At 39.0% G+C, this 15,676-nt stretch overlaps 1 protein-coding gene across 3 annotated transcripts in view; it reads left to right on the forward strand.

The window, feature by feature from the left end:
* LOC137378141 (brefeldin A-inhibited guanine nucleotide-exchange protein 2-like) overlaps positions 1–15,676 on the forward strand; it is a 155,070-nt gene that overhangs the window by 107,310 nt on the left and 32,084 nt on the right. For all 3 annotated transcript variants that reach the window (XM_068048260.1, XM_068048261.1, XM_068048262.1), the window contains 11 exons: positions 3,754–3,794; positions 5,880–6,049; positions 6,278–6,429; positions 10,266–10,438; positions 10,774–10,934; positions 12,315–12,445; positions 12,544–12,673; positions 13,475–13,610; positions 14,306–14,444; positions 14,624–14,678; positions 14,798–14,912. In XM_068048260.1, coding sequence (XP_067904361.1) covers positions 3,754–3,794; positions 5,880–6,049; positions 6,278–6,429; positions 10,266–10,438; positions 10,774–10,934; positions 12,315–12,445; positions 12,544–12,673; positions 13,475–13,610; positions 14,306–14,444; positions 14,624–14,678; positions 14,798–14,912 — 1,403 coding nt within the window. The remainder of the gene's footprint in view (positions 1–3,753; positions 3,795–5,879; positions 6,050–6,277; positions 6,430–10,265; positions 10,439–10,773; positions 10,935–12,314; positions 12,446–12,543; positions 12,674–13,474; positions 13,611–14,305; positions 14,445–14,623; positions 14,679–14,797; positions 14,913–15,676) is intronic.

Raw genomic sequence — 15,676 nt, forward strand, 5'->3', positions numbered from 1 at the left:
GATGAAGGGTATGACTCTAACCTGGGGGTATATGTGCATAAGTCATTGATGGTAGCAGGACAAGTTGAGAGAGTGGTTAATACAGCATGCGGTATCGTAGGCTTTATTAGTAAGGGCATAGTGTACAAGAGCAAGGAAGTATGTTGAACTTGTATAAGACAGTAGTTTGGTCTCAACTGAAGTATTGCATCCAATTCCGGGCACCACACCTTAGGAAAGATGTGAAGGCATTGGAGAGAGTACAGAATTTCCAGGGATGAGGAACATCAGGTATGAAGATGGATTGGAGAAGTTGAGACTGTTTTCCTTGGAGAAGGCTGAGAGGAGATTTGATAGAGGTATTCAAAATCATTAGGGGATAGGGAAAAACTGTTGACACTCATGAAAGGATCGAGGATGAGAGGGCACAGATTTAAAGTGATTGGCAAAAGGAGCAAAAGTGACATGAGAAAAAAAAATTTCACACAGCGAGTGGTTAAGGTCTGGAATGTATTGCCTGAGAGTGTGGTGGAGGTAGGTTCAGTCGAGATTTTCAAAAGGGCATTAGATTGTTATCTGACCAGGAAGAATGTGCAGGGTTACAGGGAGAAGGTGGGGAAATGACATTGGGTGAATTGCTCATTGGGAGAGCCAGTACAGACACAATGGGCCAAATGGCCTCCTTCTGCGCTGTAACAGTTCTGTGTGATTCTTTGTGACTGATGCTGGGTTACGCCAATGAAAAGCGTTCCCTGCTGCGTCATTGCACTTGTCTTCCAAGCCTGCCGCCGGGGCTTTGAATTTCAATTGTAATCATGTGGGAACCGGTAAAAAGGGAGGGAACAGATGTACCGTTCACTTCCGGTTCCAGTGTCAGAAACGGCGTGACGTGGATTAAACCTTGCCCACAGTGTCAGGATGAAGCACTCCCAGGTTAAGTATTGTAAAGCCTCTCCTCTGCATTAATAATTACAAAAGAGCGATTCATGCAATGCAGTATGAAATTATGGCATTGTGCAATTGAGCAATCCTGTATGCTCTCTAAATAAAATAACCAAAGCAGTGCCAATTGGTTATTTTTTATTTGTTTGTGGGATGTGAGTGTTCCAGGCAAGGCCAGCATTTATTGCACATTTCTAATTGTCCTTGAGATGTTTGTGAGCCACCTTGAACTGCTACAGTCCTTGTGGTGTAGGTACACCCACAGTGCTGTCACGGAGAGCGTTCTAGGATTTTAGACTGGCGACATTGAGGGAGTGGTGATATAGTTCCACGTCAGGATGGTATGTGACCAGGTGGTGTTCCCATGCATCTTCTGCCCTTGTCCTTCTAGCTGGTAGAGGTCACTGGTTTGGAAGGGAGCCTTGGCGAGTTGCTGCATTCCATCTTGTTGATGGTGCACACTGCTGCCACTGTGTACCGGCAGTGAAGGGAATGACTATTTGATTTGGTAGGTCGGGTGCCGATCAAGCAGGCTACTTTGTCCTGGATGGTGTCAAGCCTCTTGAGTGTTGTTGGAGCTGCACTCATCCAGACAAGTGGAGAGTATTCCATCCAACTCCTGACTTCTACCTTGTAGATGGTAGAAAAGTATGGGGAGTCAGGAGGTGAGTTACTTGCTGCAGAATTTCCAACCTCTGACCTGCTCTTGTAGCTGTAGTATGTACATGGCTAATCCAGTGCAGTGTCTGGTCAGTGGTAACTTGCGAGATGTTGATGGTGGGGGATTCAGTGATGGTAATGCCATTGAATGTCTAAGGGAGATGGTTTGGTCCTCTCTTGTTGGAGATGGCTGGTACTTTTGTGGTGTGAATGTTACTTGCCACTTATCAGCCCAAGCCTGAATGTTGTTCAGGTCTTGCTGCATGCAAACATGGACTCCGTATCTGAGGAGTTGTGAATGGTCCAACTGAATGCTGTGCAGCCATGAGCGAGCATCACTATTTCTGACCTTATGTTGGAGGAAAGGTCATTGATGAAGCAGTTGAATATGGTTCAGCCTAAAACACTACTTCTGAGGAACTCCTGCAGAGATGTCCTGGGGTGAGATAATTGGCCTCTCCACAACCATCTTCCTTTGTGCTAAATATAACTGCAACCACCGGAGAGTTTTCCCCCAATTCCCATTGACTTCAATTTTGCTAGGGCTGTTTGATGTCAAGGGCAGTCACACTCATTTCACCTCTGAAATTCGGCTCTTTTGTCCATGTATGGACCAAGGCTGTAATGAGCTCTGGAGCTGAATGACCTGAGCGAAACCCAAGCTGAGCATCTGTGAGCAGCTTATTGCATGTTTGTTCTCTCACCACCTGCTGGAAGACCAGTTTGGTAGGTAGGTCCTTCAGGATTCTGCCAGCACAGTGGTGCTACCGAGCCACTCAGTGATGGACATTGATGTCCCCCATCCAAAGTACATTCTGTGTCCTTTCCACCCTCAGTGCTTCTTCCAAGTGGTGTTGAGCCTATGTCAACTTGGAACTGCTGAATCTCCCCAAATTCTTTTATTCTTATAGCCAACCATCAGACTGGTATTTGAACCCTAGTATCTGAAGTGAGAGTGTATACTCATTGCAGCATCCACCTATGTACAATATATTTTAATATGGAGGCATGGTAAAGACAGATACAGTTGTGGAACTTTTGGTTATGTCTGCTTTCTACTGATGTGTGTTCATTTTTAAAGGTACAACTCCAGAGTGTCAATGTGAGGTCTTGTCCCCCACTTTGGGAATCTCTGGTTTAAGGCAGAAGTTGGCAATCTTTTTTAAGCAATTTGCCTAAAATACAAACAGTTCAGAGGCATAACACAAAAAGATTAAAATTTGCAGCACAGCAATTTTCTACTCAGAATAAAACATCATAAATTTACTCATAAAAATGAACTTTTTAGTTGTCTTGTTTTTGTAATGGACTTCGTAATAAATTAAATTATGCTTTTTATATTTTAACTTTGTCAGTAAAGTCATCTCTAAAATAGGATTTTTGCTTAAAATGTTCAGAAAAATGATAATTTCCAGGCCATATATTCTCAGGGTACAAAAATAGCTAACTAGCATGTTCAGAATAATTTGTTTACAGCTATATCAGAAACTGTAATGTCGCAACCATAAAACCTGATCCTCGAACCAAGGATTTGGGATAACCATTTTGTAGATATATGACCCAAGCAGGTTTATTTCAAGTACAATACTGTTTTTCATTAAGGAAATCACTTGAAACTGTGAAATTTATCATCGTTAACCTTTGATTCCCACAATAACAACAATGCTCTTATTTGTTCAACAAATGAAAACAATCGCCTACAGCTATATTTCCCATAATATTGTTTGTTAGTGATTTCTAGTATTAGTTGGGAATACTATATTTTTCAACCAATTATGGATTAAATAATGGGATAAACTGTCAACGACCGGAAGCTTGTATTGTAAAGGCATTCCAAACATTGATTTTTTTTTTTAAAGATGACAATTATCACATAGTTTCCAAAAAAACTCAAGATGCTATTTTTAAGCCCAACAGCATAAAATCTAAACTTTTTATTGATAAAATAACTCAATAGGAAAGTTCTTCTAGTTCTTTGAGTTATATTCTCTCGACTTAATATTTCTAGTTTTTTTTAATGAAAATGAGAACCGACTGATAAAAGTTGGGAGCTGCAAATGAAATGTTAAGGAGCCGCATGCAGCTGTGGAGCTGCGGGTTGCTGACCCCTGGTTTAAGGGAACAAATTTTGCAAAGTAGTCAGTCATGTTTTCTTTGTTGTTTTCATTTCAGGATATTCACTGGATCAACAAGACTAGATGGAAATGCTATTGGTATGTTCCTGAATGCTATTCATAATTATATTACTTTGTGTATGTACTGAGTAATTTGTCACAAGGTTAACTCAATAACCAGAATTCACATGATTAGATGTGAAATGAATCATGGAATTCGACAGGTAATTGGTTCAACACTAATTTTCATCATTTGAACATGGACGTGGGTTCAAATCCAAACCCTAACTGATGAGATAAATGTCTCCTTTTGTTTGCTGACTCTGAGGATCCAATTTTATGAGTTTGTGTGGTATCTAATCAGTTCCTTGTAGGAATTGGTCAACAACACAGAACAATCTTTAATTTGATAGTTGGCAATCTGAAAGTAAAAATGAGACGAGTGCAGGCACTCCTGGCGTTGGGACTGAGGCATATTGTTGGGACAGAGTAGAGGAAGCTTTATTCTGCACCTGGAAAAACTGCACTGTAGTTTATCTAGAAATGCTTAATGCTGTAAACATGGCAAATTTCCATTCCCCAGCACTAACTTATTCATAAAATAAAAAGTAAATGAATCAAAAACTATTCCGTTCACTTAGCAGATAGTGAGTACAAGTTACTGTTTAGGGATAAGTAACTAGAGGAAAACTGAGGAATCGAGTTGTTCAGTTTATTTTCCTATGCCATTACTGCTGAACCAGCAAGCACCACAAATCTAACCAAATAAGTTGCTTACTTGTTTCCCTCCTTTTCCAGCTGTTTGTCCAACTCACTATATTGTATTCATCTAACATTTATTAACACAATTCTTCAACAAAAAAAAAACTACATTTACCCCTAAACTTCGTTCCAGAAATTTTCTTCCCTCTTCCACAAAACCACCATGTATACACCAGGGCTTATAGCATCTCTGAACTCCAGGTACATACACTGTCACAATGTGGACAGTTTATTTTCCATGTTCCTGATGAAAAGTTTAAAAACTGTGCATAACCAGGAATCATTCTGCCATGTGATAGATGACAAGACCTTGGAGGCACAATAAGATCAGTGCTTCTGCAGATGCACAGAGGCATGTGCTACTTTCCTGTTGGGTTTCTGTTAGTGTGCCACTTATTGCGCTCTCTTTCTATTATCAGAAGTAGTAGGTTCAAATCCTACTTCAGAACTTGGGCATGTAATCTAGGCTGATGCTCTCTACTCCTTTATTGAGGGATTGGCAGAGATGGTGTCTTTTGGCTAAGAAGTTAAGCCAAGGTGATGCCAAAGGTATCATGACTCTTTTTGCAGAAGAGCAGGAAATTCTCAGTGTTCTGGCTGGTATTCGTCCCTTAACCAACCAACACCAGCCAAAACAGCATAGCTTGTCGTTCATTTCCTTTGTGTTTTTGGAATCTTAGTGTACGCAAATTGACTACCACCTAAGCGTCTGTTACAGTGACTGATGTTTGAAATGCAATCAATTAAATCACTTTGTCTTGTTTCCAGAAATATGATCAGGTGCTATATAAAAGCAAATCTTAGTTTTTTTTTTCTCATTGCTACATGAACCCAAGTGTTGTCATGGACATGCCTGCAGTGAAGCCTAATCCTCATCCCTAATGCTGCCAGACCACCTCCACCTGAAGTTTTCCCAGGTGCCAGGTTGTAGTTCTTTCCACCCCCTAGTCCCAAACATTCCTAGATCCCACACTCCTCCTTTTATCTAGGCCCATAGCCTTATCTTGTCAGTTTCTCTCTTGTATCTTACACCAACTTCTGCTAAACTTTCCCCAAGCAATAGCAGTATCCATCTATAGATTTCCTACAACATTGCTGTGTATCATGAACTTTGATAAGGCATAGAAATTGAGTCCATTAGTAAACGAATATGTGGAAGAGCCAGAGATATTGGGAGAAGAGAAAAAAGACAGTAATGGAGACTTACGGAAACAATAATGTGGAATGGGTATGAAAAAAATCAGTCACAAACCCGATACATTGTGATTCAAAGTATGCAAAAGAGAAAGCAACAAGAAGAATTAGAGTGGGAAAGACACACAGTTACAGGGGGAAAAAACAATATTTTGTCCACATGCAAAATAAGGGTTTTCTTTAAAAAGCATTATGGAAAAACTTAACATGTTTTCTTCAATTCACCAGTTGATTTTGTACATTGGCTGTGTGCTGTGTCTATGGACGAATTGGGTTCACCTCACCATCCACGCATGTTCAGTCTTCAAAAGATTGTGGAAATTTCATACTATAACATGGGTCGAATCAGGCTTCAGTGGTCAAGAATTTGGGAAGTGATTGGAGACCATTTTAATAAGGTACAGTTGTGTTGAATTTGCCTTTGTGAGTAGGTTTCTCATTTTGGCTAGGGTGCAAAGTTCATATAAGCATTTGAATCATTTATATGGACAATAAACACTTTGCAGGTCTTTTTGAAGAAGCCATTAAATTCATGAAGAAATTGTTGGACACGCTGCTTGTATTTTCCCGAAAGCTAAAACTTTTATTATGCATGAGTAACACAATATATTTGTATTCTGATACAGGTTGGATGCAATCCAAATGAGGATGTTGCTATCTTTGCTGTTGACTCTCTGAGACAACTTTCAATGAAGTTTTTGGAGAAAGGAGAGTTGGCAAACTTTAGGTTCCAAAAGGACTTCTTGAGACCTTTTGAGCACATTATGAAAAGGAACAGGTATGAATGTATTACTTGGTCACTGAAGAAAAATAACCCAGTTAGAAGTAGCTGGGCATCTTACAAACAACTTAGCTTCTGTGTGTTTCCTTGTCATTTCTCAACACTACGATATTCACATATTACTAATCTCCAGTGGACCAATGTTTAACACCTGCATAGCTGTGGTACTGGTAATTCTTAGCAGTGTCTTCATTAAAGATACTATATAAATGCAGGTTATTGATTTTGTTAGTTGTAAATAAAGTCCACTATAATCTTAACAACGAAAGTATGAGAGGGGAAAATTAGCCATGGTGGATTGGGAAACCACGTTAAGAGATATGATGGTAGACAGGCAATGGCTAACGTTTAAAGAACTAATACATAGTTTACAACAAAAATAAATTCCTTCAATGCACAAAAACCCTGCAAGGAAAGTGTTCCAACTGTGGCTAATGAAAGAAATCAAGGATTATTTTCGAGCAAAAGAAGAGGCGTATAAAGTTGCCCAAAAAAGCGTTAAGCCTGAGGATTGGGAGCATGTCCAGAATTCTGCGAAGGAGGACCAAGAAAAAGTTTGAGAAAGGGAAAATAGAATGAGAGTAAACTAGCGAGAAACATAAAAATGGACTGTAAAAGCTTTGATAGGTACCTAAAAAGGAAAAGATTAGCCAAGACAAATGTGGTCCATTACAAGCGGAGTCAGGAGAATTTATAGTGGGGAATAGGGAAACGGCAGAGTAACTAAACAAATACCTCATGTCTGTCTTCACAGAGGAAAATACTAAAAACCTCTCAGAAATAATGGAGAATCAAGGGACTAGTGTAAACGAGGAACTGAAAGATATTAATATTTAAAAAAAAAAGTACTAGATAATTCCCCTGGACCTGATGATCTACATCCCAGCATGTTGAAAGAGGTGACTGTAGAGATGATAGATGCATTGGTGGTCATCTTTCAGAATTCTATAGATCTTGGAATGGTTCCTGTGGATTGTAAGATGGCAAATGTAACCCCACTATTTAAGAAAGGAGGGAGAGAGAAAATGGCGAACTATAGACCTGTTAGCCTAACATCAGTCGTAGGGAAAATGCTGGAATCTATAACCGAGGATGTGGTAACAGGATATGTAGAAAATACTGGTAGGATTGGGCAGAGTCAACATGGATTTAGGAAAGGGAAATCATGTTTAACAGAACTGTTGGAGTTTTTTGAGGATGTAACTAGCAGAGTAGATAAGGGGAAACGGAGAGATGTGGTATATTTAGATTTTCAGAAAGCTTTTGATAAGGTCCCACGCAAGAGGTTAGTAAACAAAATTTAGAGCATGTGGGATTGGGGGGAATGGTAATAACTGGCATGGATTGAGAACTGGTTAATGGACAGAAAACAGCAGAAGGGTTAATTGGGTCATTTTCGGACTGACCGGCTGTGACTAGTGAGGTACCGCAAGGATCAGTGCTTGGGGTCCAGCTATTCACAATCTATATCTATGATTTGGATGTGGGGATTAAATGTAATATTTCCAAGTTTGCAGATGACACAAAACTAGGTGGAAGTGTGAGTTGTTAAAAGGATGCAAAGACGCTGCAGGTAAATTTGGAGAGACTAAGCCAGTGGGCAAAAATTTGGCAGATGGAATACAATGTGGAGAAATGTGAGGTTATCCACTTTGGCAGGAAAACCAGAATACAGAGTATGTCTTAAATGTTGAATTTCAAAGGGACTTGGGTGTCCTTGTTCATGAGTTACTGAAAGCTAACATGCAGGTACAACAAGCAACTAAGAAGGCAAATGGTATGTTGGAAATAAAGACAAGAAATACTCAGCAGGTCTGGCAGCATCTGTGGAGAGAGAAGCAGAGTTAACGTTTCGAGTCAATGACCCTTCAGAACGGGCAAATAATAGAAATTTGAAAACTTTTAAGCAAGTAAAGCGGGGTGGGGTGGTGGGGCAAGAGATAATGGCATGTTTGTCTTTATTAGAAGAGGATTTGAGTATAGGAGTAAAGATGTCTTACTCCAATTATGTAGAGCCTTGGTGAGACCACACCTGCAGAATTGTCTGTAGTTTTGGTCTCCTTACCTAAGGTAAGATATACACTTGCCATAGAGGGAGTGCAACGAAGGTTCACCAAACTAATTCCTGGGATGGAGGGATTGTCCTGTGATGAAAGATGATATAGATTGGGCCTTTATTCTTGGAGTTTAGAAGAATGAGAGGTGATCTCATTCAAACTCTTACAGGGCTTGACAGGGTAGATGCAGGAAGGATGTTTCCCCTGGCTGGGGAGTCCAGAAATAGGGGGCACAGTTGCAGAATAAGGGGCAGGCCATTTAGGAATCAGATGAGGAGGAATTTCTTCACTCAGTGATGAATCTTTGGAATTCTCGGTCCCAGAGGGCTTTAGAGGCTCAGTGGCTGAATATATTCAAGACTGAGATCGATAGATTTCTACGTACTAAAAACGTCAAGGGTTATGGGGATAGTGCAGGAAAATGGTGTTGAAGTAGAAGGTCAGCCATAATCTCATTGAATGGCAGAGTGGGCTCAAAGGCCTGACTGGCCTACTCCTCCTATTTCTTGTGTTCTTTCGACTGTACTAAGGATCTGTGCATGGGTTATTGTTGCTCCAACAGCACTTTGCACTTGTGTTGAACCTGCCACTATGCAATGTTCCCTCAGCACTACACCAGTCAGTCTTAATTATGGTTCAGTGTTGGAGTCAAAGCTGTGCTCAAACAAATTGGGCACTGCAGTTGAGCCTCTTCAAGAACCTAAGGGAATGGAGTTTTCACCTGATACATGAAGTTCCTTGTAGGTTCCAGCTCATCTCTAAAGCAGTCAGCTAGTATGGCAGCAGTCTTGAACTAGAAGGTAATGGAAAACGATGAAGTCAGATAACATCAGCTTACATGTCGAAGTTGTCTCCATTTTTACGTTTATTGTAGAATTGCAGCATGTGAATGAAGAAAATGATGGGCCCAGGATAGAATTTTGGAGCATCCCAAAGCTGAATGGAAGAGAAGCACTGACAAATTAGGACAAGGAGGAATGTAATGAAAATTAGGATAATGTCATGGAGAGTTAATGAGGCGAGTGGGGGAGGGTAGGCTGGCGATGGAGCAAATTGGTTATGCTGAAAGCTGTGGACAGGTCAGGAAAGACGAGAAGGAATAGCACACCAGTGCCGATTACATAGATCATAAAGCCTGTATTTGAAAAGAGGTTAAAATGTTGTTGTTTCCCGGAATATAAGTTCTATTTGAGCAGGATAAAGGAGTTTTTAAAGTTCACTCTCCCATTTTATTGATTTTGTTTCCTTTCCCTGGTTTGTTTCATATTTGATCCTCAGTACCAACAGTCAAAGATGGGGGTGATGCAGCTAAAAAATTTCAGTGTTTGAATAATCCTTTGTTCACAGATATGGAGACGAGTATTTGTGAAAATCCCAAACAGGATATATTAATTTTAACCAAGTCTGACTGAAACAAAGCTGTAAGTTCCCGTCAGATCATTACAATTCATTGTAATAACCTTGGTTTAATATATCCACCTTTTTGTGTGAAGTTTGTTTATATAATTCTGGTCTTTTTGAATCTGTATTGAGAGGTCCCCTTTCCTGATTTGTAATAATAGTATTGTTTTGCAATTTATTTTCTGATCCTCCGAATTGTAATTTTTACACATTTCAATAAGAATAACTGTAATGGATAGAGTATAATCATTCATTGCAATATTTAGTGTACAATTATTTTCAGCATAATTAACCAGAAATGTTTCAAAGAACCTTAGCATTTGAACTTAAATTATAACACAAAGGCATATGTGTTTGCTCCACATGTACTCACAGGTCACCAACAATAAAGGACATGGTCATTCGGTGCATTGCACAGATGGTAAATTCACAGGCTGCAAATATTCGTTCAGGATGGAAGAACATTTTCTCTGTGTTCCACCAAGCTGCTTCAGACCACGATGAACCAATTGTGGAGTTGGCTTTCCAGACTACTGGGCACATTATCTGTAAATGTTCTCTCTATTAAATGTTATAGTACAAGTTTCAATACAACTCCTTTTCTAGTAAATACCTTTATTTTAATTAAGCTTCCTCACAGATAAATATACATTTTTATATGCAAGTCATGTATAATACATTAAAAGACCTATATAAGCATATGGCACAATTTAATTGAATATGTGGAAGTACTTTTATAATAGACAAAAACAGATTGAACTGAAAATTGCCAACTGATTCTGGTACTGTTTATGTTTGAAGTCTCCAGACAGCTATAGTGTTGTAAATGAAACAGGGAATCAGTGATCAATTATTTTTCTACTGATGGATGTTTGTCTTTTAGTGGATGTTTTCAAGAAGCACTTTCCAGCAGCCATCGACTCATTCCAGGATGCTGTGAAATGTTTAGCTGAGTTTGCTTGTAATGCTGCATTTCCTGATACCAGTATGGAGGCTATTAGACTTATTCGACATTGTGCAACATACGTATCTGAGAGACCACAAGTGAGTTAATACAAATAAAAGCGAAAGATGTCCATTTGTGTAGCACATTTGACAATCAAAGGATATCCCAATGTGTTCCACAGCCAATTAAGTACTTTTAAAGTATAGTCGCTGTTGTAAGGTAGGCATCCCAGTAGCCAATTTGTGTATAGCAAGATCCCAAAATTAGCAATGTGAAAATGACCAGATAATCTGTTCTAGTGATGTTGAGCAATGATAGTTGGCCAGGGCACCAGGGAGAACTGAGCTAATCTTGGTGGAAAGATTACTGTGTAATTGTTTGCATCCACCTGAGTGGGCAAACTGGTTTAATGTCCCATCCAAAAGACTGCACCTCTGACAGTGCAACACTCCCTCAGTACGGCACTGGAGTAATGGCCTGGAAGTTGGGCCTAGGGACTTGAACTCTCAGCTTCTGATTCAGAATTGAATGGTAGCTAAGACTAAGATATCACTAGCTTGTGCTAATCCATTCTGATGCTAGTTTGCTAAACTGCTGTTATCAATCGCTCATTTAATACTGGGATAATGCTTAAAAGAAAGTTATCTGCTACATTGATGTTGAGCAATATTGTATTGAAAATGCCACATGCAGATGTGTGCTATCGTCCAAATAATGAGCAGCAAAACAGTAATTATGGTGTGTCCATGAGTTCTTTTAAATGTGGTATACTAAAACTGAGTGATGGTCTGTATACGGGGTAATTCTAATGTAAGGCTTTCCCAAATTTTTTTTAAATCAATTTGATTGAAGAAGTTCAACCAATAATAACTTGCATTTATATAGCTTCTTGAATGTAGTTTAACATCCCAAGGGCTTCACAGGAGTGCTATCAAGCAAACTTTGACACCAAGCCACGTAAGGCGATATTAGGACAGGTGACCAAAAGCTTAGTCAAAGAGGTCAGTTTTAAGCAGCATCTTCAAGGAGAATAGAGGGGTAGAAAGATTTAGGAAGGGAACTAAGTAGTGGATGGCAACTCTCAGAATGAACTACTGATTTGCTGTAACCAGTCTATGGAGAAAACTCTGTGTTGCTCTATATAAGTAATCTATGCATCAAGATTCACAAAATGTAGCTTAAAGCTATCTCCCTTCTAATCACATGGGGTGGGAAAGGTAGCCTTCAGTGTAGCTGTAAAATTTATTTCCAAACTGGCCAGTCACAAAACCTGCCAGGACTTGGTGTTTGAGTCTTCTGCTCCCCTCCCCCACCATCTGTCTAGTGATGGAAAGAACTATTAGCACTGAAAGTGACAAATATTTTGTATGTGTATATTGTGATTTAAGTAAAATTTAATTGTCTCTAAATTATAATCAGTGCATTTTAATTACATAGGTTTTCTGTTAACTGATCAAATTTTAAAATTATTTTATTAGGCACTGAAGGAATACACCAGCGATGACATGAATGTAGCTCCTGGAGATAGAGTTTGGGTACGAGGATGGTTTCCTGTTTTGTTTGAGCTTTCCTGTATTATTAATCGTTGCAAATTAGATGTCCGTACAAGGTAAGAAACAGTTCAATTGTTTGGCCTTCATTTAAACTGTAGACCAGACATGTTCCAATGATGATTTGTAATTAACATCTATGAAATCTGTCTTGCAGAGGGCTTACTGTGATGTTTGAAATCATAAAAAGCTATGGCCAAACTTTTGAGAAACACTGGTGGCAAGATCTGTTTAGGATTATCTTTCGGATATTTGATAACATGAAACTTCCTGAACAGCAGACTGAAGTAAGGCAAAAGTGGACTTTGTACAAATTTTAATTTGGTTCTTTTGTGTCACAGGACCTAAATTAGCCAAAAATGGTTGTTATTTTGACAGGCTAATTTTGACGTTAACATACTTACTAACATACTATCATTTCCAGATAATTTGAATGATGAAAGAAAATGTGCGCAGCAAGTTGTTAAGATCGGGAATGCACTACTGAAAGGGTGGTGGATGCAGATTCAATAACTTTAAAAGGGAATTGGATAAACAAAAGGGAAAATTTTTCAGGACTATCGGGAAAAGGCAGAGCAGTGGTACCAAATTTGGTAGCTCTTAGGCACAAATTGGGCCAAATGGCCACCTTTTGTGTTATATCATGATTCTAAGATGATAACTTTGTCTGTTTGAATCCTTCATTTCCAAGCTATTTGAGGTTAAGTGTCAGGCTGTGGGTTTTACCATGTACTTCAGACCTATAGAAATTTCTGATCGAATAATAGATTTTTCCCGAAAATTGTTGCACTGATTCACCTGAACACTGGCTGTATTCACCAGTACCACTGAGACGTATTTTGTTTTAATCTGCTGTAATTAATTAGCTAATTTAATTAATAAAGATTAAGATAGCTCGCACATTGACCATGTGGGCAAAGAAATCGTGTGGTGTGGTGCAGTGCTGACCCACAGCCCAAAAGTCGCAGGTTCAGTCCCTGATCTGGTTTGACGTGATGAACCTGACAAAATATTTTTGAATTACTGTTGCATTTTTACAAAAAAATGCTAATTGTACATTTAAGTTCTATGTCTGATCATCTTCACAGAAGTCTGAATGGATGACAACTACATGTAACCATGCACTTTATGCTATTTGTGATGTTTTCACACAATTCTATGAAGTTTTAAATCATGTATTATTGGATGACATATTTTCTCAACTACATTGGTGTGTACAACAAGGTAACCCTATTATCTTTATTCTGAAGTGTTGTAACCAGAAGAATTCCAAACTATATTAAGATGTCATTTAAATGAAATTTTAGCTCTCGGTGCCCAATGGTAATACCTTTCTATGTTTTTCTTAAACAAGTGGTCTAGATAGATGATTTTTTTTTCCTTCTAGGCTAAATTACACTTGGCACAGTGTGGCAGCACAGTGGCGCAGTGATTAGCACCGCAGCCTCACAGCTCCAGTGACTCGAGTTCAGTCTGGGTACTGCCTGTGCGGAGTTTGCAAGTTCTCCCTGTGACCGCGTGGATTTCCGCCAGGTGCTCCGGTTTCCTCCCACAGTCAAAGACTTGCAAGTTGATAGGTAAATTGGCCATTGTAAATTGCCCCTAGTGCAGGTAGGAGAATGGTGGGGATGTGATGGGGAATATGGGATTAATGTAGGATTAGTATAAATGGGTGGTTGTTGGTCGGCACAGACTCGGTGGGCTGAAGGGCTTGTTTCAGTGCTGTATCTATGACTCTAAATGTAAGTTTTGGTTATGCTAACTGCAGAATTTTGTTTGCTGGTAAGGATAAATGTGTTTGGTTAATTGATACCTTGAAACTTAGCTTGATTTGACTGGCTGATGAAATGCATTTAATTGCTCCTTGCAGTTTTCATGTGACCATGTTTTCTCCTTGACATTTTTTATTCTTTTCATAGATAATGAACAACTTGCCCGATCAGGAACAAATTGTTTAGAAAATGTGGTCATACTAACTGGTCAAAAATTCAGTCCTTCAGTCTGGGATAAAACGTGTGGTTGCATGCTGAACATCTTCAAAACTACTATTCCCCATGTGTGAGTTCAAGTTACCAAATATTGACATGACTGTAAAAGTTTTTTGTGTGTTTTTCTCAGCATTGGAAGTTCAGCTGAGAAATAGAGCTGCTGTAGCAATAACATAAACACTTTTAAATATTCATTAAATTATGATATCTTTATAGATTGATCGTAAATATGTTACCTTGTGTTTACAGTCTTTTAACTTGGCGACCCACAGGGATGGAAGAGGAGTCTTCAGAGAAGGGTTCAGTGAGTGTAATTTGCAGTAGATACAATTAAAAGGGCTCTGTGCCTCAATGCATCATCTTTATAAAAAAAAAATTGTGATAGTTTATCTGTTGCAACTGATATATTTCATGTTTTCATAGGACCTGGAGGTTGACCGACAATCAGTCTGCAGCACAGAGCGAAACCCTTCAGAAAAAGGTCAAAGTCAGGTATCTAACACCAGTGATGAAACTTGGAAAAATAAACCACATGCAAGTAAGTCTTGTTTGCTATTTACTGTAAAGATCCAGGCAGGTGTTACCTGAATAGTATTTGTCTTAAAATGTTCATGCATGAATAAGCTTCAAATCGCAAAAGTTTTCCCAGCAAGTGCCATGAAAAGAATAAATTCTAGTTACAGTTTCAGAGCATCTTCTTAAAATACTACAATATGAATCTTTCAAAAAAACACAAGTGATCTTCGTGTCCCCTCTGCTAAGGATGGAGAAAAATAAGTTAACAAACACCCAGCTGCTGGTAGCTGTCCAGTGACTCAAGCTGGCAACTGTACATGGATGTCATTGTGTATTTTTTACCAGGCACTATATCTAATTTTGGGGTCTATAATCTCATTTGTAAATTTCAAAATATGGCCAATCTCGCTATACCAAAAATATTTTTTGTAAATTTCTAAAATTCAGTATACTGATATTGACTGCGAATGCCCAATACACCGAATCTTGAATAACGTTCTATATTTCATCCACAAAAGGAAAAACATTTTTATTCATTAACCTGGCTGTGGAGTAACTGAACTGACTACTTAGAAGAGTGCTCTTAGGTTCTGATTTAACCCATCTAAGCTTGTGCAAGATACAATTACATCAATACTTGAAGCACTCATACAAATCCTGTTAATAACTGACCTGTCCTCACTTCTATCCCAAATAAGATGTCAGCGAACTTGTCGTTAAGCTGTTTTATCAGATTGATCAGACAGCTTCATTGTCAGCTTCCTGCTGACATACTGTAGCTGTATG

The sequence above is a fragment of the Heterodontus francisci genome, chromosome 16 (assembly GCF_036365525.1).
Source record: "Heterodontus francisci isolate sHetFra1 chromosome 16, sHetFra1.hap1, whole genome shotgun sequence".
Classification (NCBI taxonomy): Eukaryota; Metazoa; Chordata; class Chondrichthyes; order Heterodontiformes; family Heterodontidae; genus Heterodontus; species Heterodontus francisci.